The sequence below is a fragment of the Corylus avellana genome, chromosome 10 (assembly GCF_965113065.1).
Source record: "Corylus avellana chromosome 10, dhCorAvel1.hap1.2, whole genome shotgun sequence".
Taxonomy (NCBI): domain Eukaryota; kingdom Viridiplantae; phylum Streptophyta; class Magnoliopsida; order Fagales; family Betulaceae; genus Corylus; species Corylus avellana.
In genome coordinates, this window is record NC_142499.1 from 22,828,101 (window position 1) to 22,843,312 (window position 15,212).

Here is a 15,212-nt window from a genome sequence, read left to right on the forward strand (position 1 = left end):
CTTGCTATTAAAATTAATTATTAAGGATTGGGAGTTGATACTTTTATTAAGGATTCGTAACCCTTGTAATTCTTACATTGACTATAAATGAAATACACAGCAAATAACTCACGTCAAGGTGGGTGATACTTTTCTACAAACACTAAGTGTGCATCTTACCTTTTAGTTTTTTGGTGTCACAATCTGTAAAGACCTTTTTGGCATCGTCCATTCAATTAGTTGGCAAAAATAGCGATCTTTTTTATGTCGTTTCCCTTCTCTAAGCTGCTGTCTTTCTGTTGCAAACGACATTGTTTCAAGGAAGAACGACAATTTAATGCTGTCTTAGAAGACCACCACCTGCAAAGCTTTTTCTTCATCCAAACAAAAACGGTATAATTGTACTTCATCATAACAACCGCATTTTTTTTTCTTCTATTCTAGATTATGGTGTGAACTTCATATACAGGTCATCGATGATACAAATTTTTGATAAAATCATTCGTAAACAGGTTTATAAGGGAGGAGTGTGGTTAAAATTGTATTAAAGCTATATGGGACACTTATAATCTCATTACACTATGTTGCCGACGTTCACAGCGATCTACTTTATTAACACAGTCCCGCTGATAGGCATTTCTCTTTTGACAGCTTTGTGCTACATTATACTCATGCATAGCAGCAATTTAACTTATAGGTCGCCCCTCCATGACTTGACCATAAAGTCGGAACTCATTTAATTTCATGCATACTCAATGTGGTAGCTAGTTCTAATACCAAGTGATACAAATCTGGAATAGAATTCATTCTTAAAAATTGGCTTATAAAGAGAAAGTGACCAAGAGCTTTATTTACACTAAATTAAAATTGCACTTAAGCAGTGTCAAACACTTGAGATCTTAACAACACTAAATTAAAATTGCACTTAAGCAGTGTCAAACACTTGAGATCTTAACAACCGATTACAGAGTGTATGAACCTCAACATTAGAGACGGTCCAACCTATAACTTTAACAAATTACCCAAAAACCCAAAACACTTATAAAATACTAAAAACTTGTTTTATATTTATCTCAATGCAAGCACTTTCTCTTTAAAAAAAGATCTTTAAAAAGCAGTAAGAAACCGAGTCATTATATCTGGTATAGTGTCCTCTTTTGTTTCAACGAGACATAAGCAATCAAGAAGATGAAAAGTTGGCGGTGTTGGAGATGGCAGGATTGTCGAGCACTAGATAATTACCATTCAAAAAGCTCATAAGTGCTTCAGAGGACCCCCATGTGATGTGCTTTTATGATGTCCAAGCCCACTTCATTAGGTTCCCTTTTGGGTTCCCAACGCGGTTTATATAAATAAATAAAACTTCACATTTAAGCCTTAATTATTATGCATACCTGCAAAAACTGAGTATGAGAGAATAAAGAGGCACCATATGAGCTTACTTTCAAAGAGTGCATTGGCTACATAATTATCACCAGTGAGTAGGGGATACGTAGAAAGCAAGCAGAATGAGACTTCAAGATTAAACTATTGACAAATTAAGACTACTTTTGTTTCAACAGCATGATATATCGAAAATGATCAGAATCAGAGGTTGAAATTCTCTACATAAACTTTACTATAGTAGGACTTTACTTGCAAGACACTCTTCATGAGAGACCAGCAAAAGCTCATTTCAAGACCCCTAAAAAAGACAATACACATGATGCTGATGCTTAAGAATTAATGAACATGAGTTTTGTCCCCTTAACGGGAAAGGATTCTCTCTATTTTAAATTTCCTCAATTTTTTCTATTTAGTGCATTTTGAGGAACATGATAATATCCAATTAGTTATACTTGAGGGGTATTTTTGTCTTTTCACTTTTTAAGGAGACAAAAATATTCATCTATTATAACTAACTAGATATTTTCTAGTTCATTTGAACTGGAGTCGCATTTTGAAGGATAGTGCATTTAATGCACTACCATCATTAAAACTTTTAGACAATACTACCCTTCAAAATGCACTAAATAGAAAAAATAGAAGAGATTTAAAATGGAAAATATCATTTTTCCCCCTTAATGTCGAGTTTATGGATACTCGAATTCATATCCTCTCTCTTGGAGTAACCCCATTGCCACTAAGCCAACCTTCTAGTGGATATATCATACTAGATTCAATTCTTGTGGTTTGCTTATCTTTTATATTTAGTATTTTTTTTTTTTCTCTTTTAATTATTTTAGGACTCAAGTTCTTTTTGAATTGGATGCAAAAATGAAAAGTATTCCAAAAAACCATTCAATTTTTGTGGTTTGGTCATCATCCTGCTCAACTCCTTTTGTTTTCTTTTCTCAAAACAAAAAAGTTGACAAGTCACTCAAACACAAAAACAAATTAAGATATGAGGATACTAATATAATCCAAAAACTTAACTCCATTGGATTTTGACCTAATAATATTATTCATGATATGGAATACTATCAACTTAACCAATCATAACACTTGCATGTGAGAATATTCTAGCAAAAACAAGGCATTCAATCAATGTAATCCATACTCAAGAAATTGATATCTTAACAATATTTGATCAGTTCCATTTCCATATGAAACCGGTGAAAAGCAATCCGGTAATACAACTGAAGAAAATCAATAAAAAGAAGAAACAAAATTAAACAAGAAACAAATGATTGTGAAGAACTGGACCTTCAACAATCTATTCTTTTTCATGTATTGGGTAAAACAAACAAGTCGGATATATCTTCACCGGAGTTTGAATTATATGTTGCCTTTTCTCAACCTCTACAACTTGACATTTACCCTAATTCCTCCTGGCCTTCTGAAGGGCACTGGATGAGCTCTAGAATATTGATCACCTCACTCATATCTGGTCTGTTTGATGGAACCTGAGAGGCACATATTAAACCAAGCTTTATAACTGGAATTGCCTCCTCTGCTGGAAAATTACGGCTGAGCCTCCCATCAACACAATCCTCCACCTTCCCTTCCTCCAATGCCTCTCTCACCATGTCACAGAGCACCACCACATCATCCTCCATATATTCTACAGGTCTTTTTCCTGTAACCACCTCCAAAACCAAGACCCCAAACCCATAGACATCGCATTTCTCGGTGATTTTCACAGTTCGACATGCAAACTCCGGAGCCATGTACCCAAGAGCACTTTGGATTTTGCTGCTCAAAACACAATGGTCTAACATTGGCAACAGCCTCGCAAGGCCGATATCTCCGACTTTTGGCTCACCGGAGCTGTTTATTAGAACATTTGTTGATTTCAGGTTGTAGTGAATAATGTTCAATCGGTGCAAATGGGCCAAACCTTTTGCCATCCCTAGAACAATGTTGAACCTCTGCCGCCAAGAGAGGCAGTTTCCACTGGATCCATCATGGAGATGCTTATACAAACTCCCACAGGAGATGTATTCATAAATAAGGAGTTGCAGAGATGGAGTCCAGTAAAACCCTTCAAGGGCCACAAGATTATGGTGCCTGATCTTTCCGAGTTTCTTCACTTCCTTCTCAAAATCTTCTTGGGACTTGATCAAACCTGAGATTGTTAGCTTTTTGATTGCAACTGAACGCCCATCTCGAAGGACTGTTTGGTAAACAACTCCAAATCCACCTCGACCAAGTTCACAGTCCTTGTTGAGAAGTGCATGAGCTCCCATGACAAAGTCAGCATCACCAGAAAACATGACAAGCTTGCCATAGTTTGGATCACTCGTGGGGGAACAACTGAAATCTTCCCCTCCTGGAAATGAAAGAGGTTCAGCAGGGCGTGACATTGAAGACCGCGCATGGATATTCAGGACTGTAATAGCTATTACACCGAGGGCAATGAATACAGCTGCACCAATGGCAATGAGGGCGGAGATGCTGAGTACAATTCTGTGATGATTCAGAGAGGAAGAACTGGCAGGAGAGGAGTTGGAAGAATTAGGATTAAGAACAAGAGGTTTAGGATGCACAGCAGGGCAGGAGCGACCAACAACAGAACCACATAGGGATGGATTACCAGAGACAGATGAGGGAGAGATAGTGTTGAAGAAGCCCCCCACAGGTAGCTCACCTTGAAGGTGGTTGTGGGAGACATTAAAAGAAACTAGGTGGGAAAGATTTGTCAGCTCTTTCGGTAACCTTCCAGAGAGTTCATTCAAAGATAAGTCGACATATTGAAGATTGCTGAGGTTTGAAATGGCTGCAGGAATTGGGCCAGTGAGGTTGTTCTGAGATAGGATTCTGTGCAACTCAACCAAACAGGAAAAAAATGGGATCTATTAGAACAAATAGGTTCCTTAGCTTAAAATTTGAAATTATAAAATGATCTTAATGTCTCCACAAAAAGAAGGGTATATGTTATAATCATAGATCAAAGAAAATTAAGATCAAGAGTACAAAGACCAGGTCTTTCATATATTAACTAAAAAAATAATGATGAAACTAAGAAAATTAAGATCAAGATTACAAAGACCAGGTCTTTCATTTATTAACTACAAAAATAATGATCAAACTAACATGCCCTTCTCAATCATTTACTACTGCGTAGGCTTCATGCTTAGTACTACCAGACAGATCTAATTAGGACTAATAAAAGAATTGAATCTGTCCAGCAGTACATCAGCAGAATGCCAAATAAATCATCTTTTAGCCAAAGGAATATTTCAAAAGAGAAAGAAAGCAAAAAAAAAGAAAAGAAAAAAAAGGCGTTCAAAACTCATTTCAGTCTTTCTGCATCAAGTCAGAAAATCCAATAGAGAACCTTAGGAAGCTTCAGGTAGAAGACAAAGAAAAATGCTTCATCTAACTATTTTTAATCTTTTCTCCTACCATATGTGCCACATGAGCAATGCTTAAGAGAAAATTGTAGGCAGGCTTAATTGTTTTAGACCATAAACGTAGTGTATTAGCTTTTTATAAAGAACATTGAGGGAGTACAAAGTACCACCTCTGCAAGCTTAAAATTTCGCATTATTCACATAGCTTCAAAGATTCTCAACCAGCTTAATTGACAGAAATAGTAAAACATAAATTAAGACAGCATGAGAGAGCTTACAAAGATGTTAGAGATGAGCAGTTCTCAACTTGGATAGGTATTTTCCCAGTTAAAAAGTTCTTCTGGATCCTCAGCTCCTTAAGTGAAGCTGCTCCTCCGATTTCAGAAGGAATGCTTCCATCTAGTCGATTGTTGCTTAAATCAAGAATGTATATAGATTTCAATTCACCTATGCCAGCCGGAATAGTACCAAAAAGTTGGTTCCTGGAAATATTCAAGAACTGCAAGGAACTAAGTGTCCCAATGTTAACTGGAATTTCACCAGACAATGCATTGGAAGATAAATCCAAGACCTGAAGACCTTGATAAAACGCTGCTATCGATGTGAGCGATGAATATTGCACATTTCCATTGACTCCGTTTCCAGGAAGTGAAACACTTTGTACAGTTGGCTTAAAAATCCAGGAAGGAAGATTGCCTGCCAAGTGATTATGGCTAACATCCATAGCCAAAAGGTTAATGCAATTTGACATTGACTCTGGCAAGCTCCCGGTCAACTGGTTCATGGACAAGTCTAAATTCTTCAGTAATTGAAGATTTCCTATCGAAATCGGAATCCACCCGGAAAACCTATTCGAAGAAAGATCCAACGTCTCAAGGCCTCTCAACTCTCCAATCCAATCTGGAATTTCTCCTGTGAAGGAATTTCCCTGCAAACTCAGAGAAGTACATGAACTAAGTCTCTGCAGCGACTCTGGCAGGCTCCCTGAAAAGTTGTTCTCACTAAAATCAACCAATTTTAGAACAGAACAATCTCCAATATCCCTCGGAAGCTTCCCGGAGAACCGGTTCTTGCTTAAATTTATCGCTCTCAAATCATACAAAGCTTCAATTCCTTCAGGAACCTCTCCCTCCAGCAAATTATCTGACAAATCAAACACCTGAAGCCCCCTTAAAAACCATAATCCAGCCGGCAATTTCCCAGAAAGCTGATTAGACGAGAAGTTTACAGACACCAATGTCGAGCAATAGCTCAAAGAGTCGGGAATATTTCCAGTGAGATTGTTTCCGGCAAATGAAACCGCTCTCAACGATCCACATTGTTGAAAAAGGCCATCTGGGATCGATCCATAGAGGTTGTTCTCACTCAAGTCAATAACTTGTAAGCTCCGAAGGCGAGCAAGATCAGGGTTTATAGTCCACGTGAAGTTGTTCTTGGACAGTGACAGAGTTTGAAGAAATTGCAGCCTCAGGAGGCCCCGGTCGATGTGCCCGGAGAGAGAGAACCCGTCGAGGACGAGCTCAGAGACCCGGTTGGTTCTCGGGTCGCATTTGACTCCGACCCAGTTGCAGGGACTGTCATCGTCTTCGTTCCAAGATGCGAGCTTGGCTTTTGGGTCTTGCAGACCGGCCTTGAACACAATCAAGCCTAAAACGTCATCGTTGAAAACTGGGTCTAGAGCATACACAAGGGCAGTAGCGCATAGAAGAAAAAGGACTAGCGTGTATAGCATTCTACCTCACTCTCACACACACAAAGTTTCTGTGCGAACAGAGACCACAGTGAAGCTCTGTGTGGTGAAGAGAAGCCAAAAAGGACAACGAACAGAGTGATAGGTTACAGATTATTAAAAAAAACTTAGAAGGTTAGAAAGAACAAAACAGAGAATGCACTTGCATTAGCTACGTCGGACAAAAACAAAAGGAACAAAAACAAAAGTAAAGGAATCCCAAGCAACAGCAAAACCCACTTTCCTCTTTCTCTCCGTACTTCAAATTTTCACACAGCAACGAAAAAAGTACTCACAAACACCAAAAGACAACTAGACAAGTTAGTCTTTAACAAAATTCACTGTATAAACACTGTAGCCCATTAATGTGCAAGACCTGAATAGTTAAAAACACACCCACCAATCTTCAAAAAAAAAAAGAACTTGGCGAACAATCGAAGATTTGAGTAGTAAAGTAAGGTTGTGTTTTTGAGTTGCTACAGAGGTAGCGCCGGAAAAGGAACCAGACCTGACACGCGTCGCCGTAACCGAGAAGTTCGGTCTGGGACTCGACCCGAAAAGTTCGCCGGGCAAGCGCCGAAAGGGACGGGAGAGCGAGAGAGAGAGAGAAAATACAAATCCTAAAGGGCCATCCCAATTAAAGAGGGTGTGGCAGAGTTTGGTCTGAGATAAAAAGAAACGAAGAACAAAAGAGCAGAGAGAGTAAAAAGCATTTAAGTGCAGAGCGCAGGTTGCGCCAGCCTTTTCACTTTGCCTTTCTTGGGTGCCGTGGGGGCCTCATTCGGTCAAACCACAGTCCTATGTGTCATCCACGCTGGCACTTCTGACCAACACAATAGCCTTCACCTATAAATTTTGCATTCAATAGCTAAAATTAGCAATAAACAACATAGAATAATATTAAAAAAAAAAAAAAAAAAAAAAACATAGAATAATATTTTATCTATTTTAAGTGAAATTAAGAATTATAATTTAGATAAAAATTTAGATTCTATTTTACTTAATTATAAACCTGTGTCACATTATTAAAAAAATAAAAAATTAAGAATGTAAGTAATGTATACATTATTAGATACCATAAAATTTAATTTAGACTATACAATAATTATTTTTCATTTTATTTGAAATATAAAGACTTTATTCCCAACTCTAGTTACACCAACAAGTTTTACTATTATTTGTTTAGTATTTCAAAACCGTCCAATTCCATATATTATACATGCATCTATTTATTTAAGAGCATTATGAAATAATTATTTTATTAAAATATGTATTATTTATAAACTTAAAATATATTTTGATAAAAAATATTAATAATAATAAAAAAAACTGTTGTTTATTTGTTATAATATAAATATAATATTAAGTGTCATCGTACTAGTCAACGTACTGATTTTGGCTTATACGTTACTCATAAAATTGACCAATTGCAGTGAATAAGAAAATCCTTTCTTTACGTATTAGTGGTATTACTTTCTCACTCAGCTCTCTAATCAATGTTACTTACACAATTATGTCTCCTCTTAATTACGTTTCTCGGGGTTTGTCGTTTAGACAGCCTATGAGTGGCGTAAATGGCGCTTCATTCAATTTTTTTTTTTTTGACTAGAATAAGAATTGTGCATCTTTCTCCTTCCAAATTCGAGATGATCAACAAAAAGGTCAAAATGCAAAATTATATTTTAGTTTATGAGGCCATCGTGGGCTTTTTTTATGTGGAGTAAATCTGTTTGGGCTTTCTCTCGTTTAAAACGGTGGAAAAGGACAAGAGAACCCTTACTATCACGTCCATCTTGATAACATTTATTTTATAACTTTCAATTATTATGTGACACATTATCAATTTAAGAAAAATGAAAAAAATAAAAGTGAGAACAATCACACCAAATCAGAGAAAAAAAAACTCGTAGCCGGCCAGACCCGGCGGTGAACGCCTCAAAACTCGTTTTTTATTCAAAACTAAAACTTATAGGTAAACGTTTACTCCTTTAGGAACTTTATCACCCTAAAATTTAGTGTATTTTGGTTCAACTTATTTTGTGCACTTTTAATGTTTTTGTTTATATGTCAATTATTGATTGAGGGCTGTAAAATAGGTGTTATCAAGATGGTCCTAATAAAAAGTTTTTCTTAAAGGACAAACCTTTCTTTCAAACCTAGCTTAATGACATATTGTTTTAATTGGATTTATTAAATTGATGTTTATTTTTAAAGTATGTGATTTTTACGTAATGTTAATTTTATTAAAAATACATATAAAAAATCATTCTTTTAAAAGACACTCTACATCTGATTCTTTATTTCTTATGTACTTCGTTTTTTATTTATTAAAATATGAAATATCACCGTAACATTTTCTTTAAAATTAAATATGAGAAAGAATCGGATGTAGGGTAATTTTAAGGTGTGGTTTTTTTTTTTAAAAAAAAAAAAATGAAGAAAAAAGGTGTTTGAAAGACGGGATGTGGATGCTTTAAGAATAATAATCATTTAAGTTTGAACTTTATTTTTCTTTTTGATAAGATTAACTTACATACATGTAAATGAAGTTTGCTTATCTACCTAATGGGCTGATGACACCAACCTTTTGCGTGTTGAAGAACTTTAGTACTTGGCCCATTTGCCCTAACCAATTTCTAGTGCTTTCATTTGTTGTGTATCACATAATAAACATTTTAGAGTTGGGCCTCACAACTATTCAAACAGCCTAAACCGGCCCATTCTTAATACAATTCCAAACCGGCCCACTGACAATGAAACCTTTAAGCTGCTTAGGTGTCTTGCTTGGATCTTTTTATTTATTTATTTTAAATTATTATTATTATTATTTTATCAACCTTGCTTGGATCTTGATTCAGGTATTGAAAGGAGTGTTACTTGTTCGTTAATGGTTGCATTTATCCCTTTCTTTGCTTCTTCATGCACCTATTCCTTATCCCATGGAGTGGAATCCAATTTTCCCAAAGTTTAAATTGAAGCATCTGAATTTTGTTTTTTACGTGCACGAAGGTGTGATTTTGCACGATTTTAAATGTCAAATTGTTATTTTATCAAACACCTAACTGCGTTTCAATAATCATATTTTTAAATAGTACATTTTGAAACTGTAAATTTAAACGAATCCTTAGGCGATTAAGGGAACATTTTTGGGTGATTAAGACTGATCCATAGACTAATTGGATTCTAACAATTGCTGATGGGTATTAAAGAAATAGAACTAAAAGAGCCAAGATGTTGAAAGTTGGAAAGATGGAAGACTTGTAGTTGGGAGTGGAACTTTAAATATTACTAATTATTTAATCATTTGTAAGTGTGCAAATAGCAATTATACTGTTCTGGGGAAAGATATAGGTTTGATTTTAACTAACCAAAATAAGATTTCTTCCTTTATTAAACAATTTTAACAAGGTTAGAAAGTTGAGTAATGCTATTTTTTATTTCTTTTTATCATATTGATTGTTGTAATGGATTTTATCAGTTTTATTTAAAAAAAAAAAAAAGAAAACTTAAAATATGTAACATCAATTAATATAAATTAATGTGAATTACGAAATTATAACCAATGTTAATTATGCTATGTGGTATCAAATCAATTACCTAACGCTTTAATAATTGCTCATCCTACTTTCTCTAACCTATCTTCATAGAGCTTGGAGAGGTGTCTTCTTCGGCATATTCTAAAAGTTCTTTTTGTGTCTATCCAAAAATGATGTGATTATTAAAATTATAATTTAATTAAAATTTAATAATGATTAATCACAAACTTAATAGTGATATTAATAGCCACGTTATTTTTAAAGGGACTCTAAAAAAAAAAAAAAAAAAACTTATATAGCATTACTCGTCTCTCCCTCCGTACAGCAAACGAGACAAGATCTAACGGTCACATATGATTCGTATTGATATACACAAGGCTAAAATAAGACTGGCCCACAGAGAATAACGCACCGCTGGCCCACCACTTTCCAAGATTCAGTAGAGGCCCCTCGCACAGAACAAAATTTAGATGAATACGTGTCATCAAAGCATCGCGGGGTTCCCCCATTTTGGGCACACAGGGCAGGGGATGGTATGCGCATCACACCCCCTCGCGCATTTTAGCACAGGTGACTTGAACTTAAAACCCCACGTCTCGCCCTCGACAGCTTCGCCTCTCTTCTTTTTTGTCACTAGCTGCGCTCTCCAACAACGATGACTGTGACGTTGGAGTCGCTTGCGGTCATAAACCCTAGCCCGAACGCTAGCCACGGTTCACTGCCATCGAAGAATGCTCCGATGGTGGCGTCTCTACGGTTCGCTCCACTGCTCCGGCCTCGCGGTTACAGAGTCTCGGTTGTGGCTAAAGGCGTTTCTCCCAAAGGGCTTGGGGTGAGGTTTCTTTCTATGGATCGACGGAGCTCGTGGAACCTATCGATTGCAGCTTCCGCAGCTTCTCATGAGGAATCGGTGAGAACAAAATTTGATATTTTCTTTTATGAATTTTTGTTAGTTTGAAAATGAAAATTTTCATTTCCGTCAGTTGTGTGGTTGTTGATTCTGGTCTTGGATATTGAATTGGATAATTGAATTTTAGCCTTTTTATTTGTTGTATTTTTACGTGTTTGGTGGTATTGAAATTGGCAAAGCTGTGTTTTTTGTTTTTTTTTGGATCTATAAAAGAATACAAATATTGAAGTGGAGAAGGATAAGGATGATCCCAAGTTGAGGGCTGAAGATTCACAAGAAGCTTGGCAAGAGGTTCTAGATTCTTTCAGAGAACAAGCCTTGAAGATGCAAAGTATTTCCCAAGAAGCATATGAGATATACTCCAAGAAAGCAGCTATCATCCTAAAAGAAACTTCAGAGCAGTTGAAGATACAAGCAGATAAGGCGACGCATGATTTGAGTGTGATAGCGAAGGAAGTTAGTGAAGAAGGTAAAGTATATATAACCACAGCTGCAGAAAATTCGCCTGAACCAGTCAAGGAGATTGTGAAGATATATACTACGTCAACGGATGATCTGAGTGAAATTTCTAGAGCCCATGACTTCCATGTTGGGATACCGTATGGTATGTGTAAATCTATGACACAAACTTGCAATGTAAAGCTTTGTTACACTGCATTTATACAGATTGCTCAATTGAGTCAGTTTCGGAGTAGATGCAGTACTATGAAGAGTAATGGCTCTAATGTCAAATTTTTATGTCGCTATATGGTTTCACCTGAGCTGTGCTTTGTGTTAATTCTATCTATAGGCTTGTATGAAAATTAAGCAGACAATCACATCAAATGCTATCGATATCTTTCATTTCTCCAGTTCAATCTTTTTCAGGGTTCTGCTAATGCTTTGCAGGTCTGATCCTTTCTCTTGGTGGCTTTCTTTCCTTCATGCTAACGGGAAGCGTTGGTGCCATTAGGTTTGGTGTTATCCTTGGTGGCACTCTTTTGGCTTTAAGCATTTCGAGTTTGAAATCATATAAAAGAGGAGAACCATCTCCTCTAGCCTTGAAAGGACAGACAGGTTAGTAGATTTATTTTGCTATACGTAATCAAAATAATGGAATACATTGTTCATTTGACTAGCTTTGCATCGCATTATATTTGTCATGATGGGCTCAGTGTCTGGTATATGCCTTTTATATGTTATGTAAAAAATAATGCATTTCTTTTAGGCATCTTTCTATTAACGTGAAAAGCATGGCCAATAAATGATTGAGGGCAGGATTTTTGCATGGTAACCTGCCCTGGTGGCGGGATTCTCTACTCTTGTGTGCTTGGGAGATTGGATTCTTAGAGTTGGATTAGCTGTAACCCAAGTAATCTCATTGTCATTTTACAAGATGAAAATATGAAGAATATGTTTGATTTGCATCCAAATTATAAAGAGTGAAGTGATATGGTTCAAAGCGTGCTGCAAGGAGAGGGGAGAGCTAAAGGACAAATATGCCCGTTTCAACTTATTTGCCTGTTGAAGCCCCCCTCTGGCTCTTCATTTTTTTTTTGGTCCCAAGGTAGGACTACCCATTGGGGATGGGCCCTACAATCCATAACCCCCAACATTGGCGAAGGCAGAGTTTGACTCCAAGTCTTTGGCTGACATAGACAAAATTAACATTTAACGCATGAACTACAATGTTGCATTTTTAGGTTTTGGGTGTACAACTGACAATCTGGTTTGGTCTGTTATGTTCTGGTTCATTCTGTTGGATATGTGTTTTATTGTTAAATATGAAGATATGTATAAGATTATCTACTTTACTGGGGTCGTTACTCAATTTGCATCTGGATGTTAAAATTGTTGTTATTCATCTTCAAATGTTCAAGTTATCCATATGTTTTGAAGTTTGAACTTGACATTGCCGAAATTCCAACTTATTTATTGTTTACTTGTTTTAGTCTGAATTTTGTATATTATGCTTTTTCCTCAATTTCTCTTGGATGTTGGACCTGCAGCAATAGCAAGTATATTATTTGCACTGGAGTTACGCAGGCTGTTTCAGGTAATAAATTCTTCATCTATCTATGATTGCCACATTAAATGACTTATTTAACTTCTGATGATTGCTGTTCCTGGTTATCCTGTTTGCAGGGTCCTTCATTTCTGAGTTTCGTTACAACCCTTGTCAGGTTCTTATTATTCTTATTACTTTTATGTTTTCCATTTCCGTTCTTCTATTTGGAGGGAAAACACAGTCTTTGCCGGCAACATTACATCATGGCCTTCAGATATGCTCTATAGTGTCTACTGTCTTCTGCCTAGGGCTGAGCACCGCCCCGTATGGGTGGATTTCAGCCCTACCTCGGTCCTGTATCCGCCTCCCAGCAGGTGGCTGAGAATGGCCGTATGTACCCCCAGCGAATGGGTTTTTTTTAGGTCCTGTCTGTTTAACCTATGGGGCTATGGGGGAGAGAAGAGGGAGGAGGGGGGATGGGGGTGGAATGTGGCGGCGATGGACGGCGGGAAAGGAGGAAGGGGAAGGAGAGGACAAGGGAGAAAGTGAAGGAGGGGTAGCGGTAGGGTAGGGGGCTGCACTAAAGCGCCACCTCCTCAGGTGGACCGAAGGTGAAGGAGAGGGAGGGAGAGAGAGAGATTATTATTTTAAAAAAAACTTTTTAATTGATATTATTTTTGTAAATATATTAGATGTAATATATATAATAATATAATATTAAATGGGTAGACAGGTGGGTGGCATCTACGATTGCATGCCCTTAATCCACTATCTACCCGTTTTGGGCCGTTTTTTATAAAAAGATCCCACCCGCTCAACTAATGGGGGTCAAAAATCCTCCCATTGCCCTTAAGGGTGGGTGGAGCTTGGCGGGCAGGTTATAACCGGCCCATTGAGCACCCCTACTGCCTCCTGCTTCCTTGAGTCTCTCTCTCTCTCTCTCTCTCGCACACACAGGGAAACATGTACCAGCTGATGCACCTTATGTGAGACAGCTTAAGTTAATGGTCTATACTGTGACATGAATTTTGGATGGTTCTGCATATTCTCACTTCTGATTCACTTATGCAATTAAAGTTTTATAAAGCTTAGCTGATTATGCTATTTACTTCACTTTGGCTGAGTAGACTTTGTTGTGTGATAACTTTGCTTTTTCCTATGCAGCGGTGCTGTGGTAGCATTCTATGTCTACACCATCAATCGAGATGGTAAAAAGCGGAGAGGCTCAAACTTGGAAAACCAGACAGAAAATTAGTTCAATTGGGCAAGGTTAGTTTGATTTGTACATTGGTGAATTCTTTCTGTTGATCCATGCCTCGTGGGTGATGGATTATAATCTCTATGAGACAAGCACAACCTGTTTGTTTGGTCTAGTTCAACATAAAAACTAGAGAAAGTAAGAGCTGGATCAATTTAATCCTTCTGACACTAAGCATTTTAATCTGAAGATGTGTTTCCTACTTGAAGCAAAAGCAATTTAAACTTTTCCATACGCTCCAGGTGGAGGTTTTACTGGACTACAATAGAGCTTTTGGGAGGACCACAAAATTTTCAGAGGCATTATGGTTTGACGAGGTTGCAGAATCCTTGCCAGGGGCAAGAGAGAATCTGGGCTTTTCTCAGATTAGTTTGTACTTTTTTATCCTGTTAATTTTTTTAATTTTTTTTTTTCTGAGCTATCCTGTTAATTAATTAGGAAATAATACTGATGTTACCTACCATATGTTGTCTACGTGCTCCCTATTTGGGAGGTGCTAGAAATAGTGATTTGTTTTATCTTTTTCTATAGCTTTTTTGATGACCAATGTTTGTTATGGTCATGCGTGTTCTCTGCGGCTTTGCGATGGATATTGCTGTCAGATTGTTGATCACATTTTCTTTCAATAATGTATTGTCACCATTAAGTATATATTTTCTTTTAATTAAACAATGCTTTTATTTCTTACACCATAATCATGCTATCAATTAGTATACAAGAAATGTTATGTCACATTTTTTATCGGACAATTATGTGACAGTATGAACCAATTATTAAAAAAAAAAAAAAAAAAAAAACCGGACTCAAGGGCCAATTTAACTTAAAATTGCTAAATTACATTGTGAGATAAATGTAATTAGATTACACATTATAAAAACTGATACATGATGTTGATATTCCCATTTTCCGATTACATTTTATATTCAATTTATAATTTTTTTAGATAAGGACATGAATAATTCTTTTTCTTTATCCTTGATACATTTGTTTCGGTTTGAGTCAAGGTTGTTTAAGAAATAGAGTTTGGCCTGCCTCAAT

The 15,212-nt window shown here is 36.7% G+C and overlaps 2 protein-coding genes across 3 annotated transcripts; one reads left to right on the forward strand and one right to left on the reverse strand.

Moving 5' to 3' along the window:
- Positions 1-2,526: 2,526 nt before the first annotated feature.
- LOC132162580 (Leucine-rich receptor-like protein kinase family protein) lies at positions 2,527-7,145 on the reverse strand. Its single transcript, XM_059572836.2, has 2 exons — positions 5,033-7,145; positions 2,527-4,218 (listed from the first exon to the last, which is right to left on the reverse strand). Exons 1-2 carry the CDS (start codon positions 6,484-6,486, stop codon positions 2,775-2,777), a joined length of 2,898 nt encoding a protein of 965 aa, XP_059428819.2. The 5' UTR covers positions 6,487-7,145; the 3' UTR covers positions 2,527-2,774.
- A 3,451-nt stretch (positions 7,146-10,596) lies between these two features.
- Positions 10,597-14,825, forward strand: LOC132192294 (Transmembrane proteins 14C). Of its 2 annotated transcripts, none has more exons than XM_059607581.2 (7): positions 10,597-10,929; positions 11,143-11,533; positions 11,818-11,985; positions 12,918-12,964; positions 13,054-13,091; positions 14,081-14,185; positions 14,365-14,825. In XM_059607581.2, exons 1-6 carry the CDS (start codon positions 10,675-10,677, stop codon positions 14,169-14,171), a joined length of 990 nt encoding a protein of 329 aa, XP_059463564.1. In that variant the 5' UTR covers positions 10,597-10,674; the 3' UTR covers positions 14,172-14,185; positions 14,365-14,825. The 2 variants fall into 2 exon arrangements, with proteins under 2 accessions (XP_059463564.1, XP_059463563.1); XM_059607580.2 differs by having other exon boundaries at positions 10,601-10,929; positions 14,417-14,825.
- The last annotated feature ends 387 nt before the right edge of the window (positions 14,826-15,212 follow it).

Excerpts from the sequence above, each read along its gene's own strand:
- LOC132162580 (XM_059572836.2), bottom strand. The coding sequence starts at position 6,486 with ATGCTATACACGCTAGTCCTTTTTCTTCTATGCGCTACTGCCCTTGTG. Across the intron at positions 4,219-5,032 it reads TGCTCATCTCTAACATCTTT|AATCCTATCTCAGAACAACC; the intron begins GTAAGCTCTCTC and ends TGAGTTGCACAG.
- LOC132192294 (XM_059607581.2), top strand. The coding sequence starts at position 10,675 with ATGACTGTGACGTTGGAGTCGCTTGCGGTCATAAACCCTAGCCCGAAC. Across the intron at positions 11,534-11,817 it reads CCATGTTGGGATACCGTATG|GTCTGATCCTTTCTCTTGGT; the intron begins GTATGTGTAAAT and ends AATGCTTTGCAG. Across the intron at positions 12,965-13,053 it reads AGTTACGCAGGCTGTTTCAG|GGTCCTTCATTTCTGAGTTT; the intron begins GTAATAAATTCT and ends TCCTGTTTGCAG.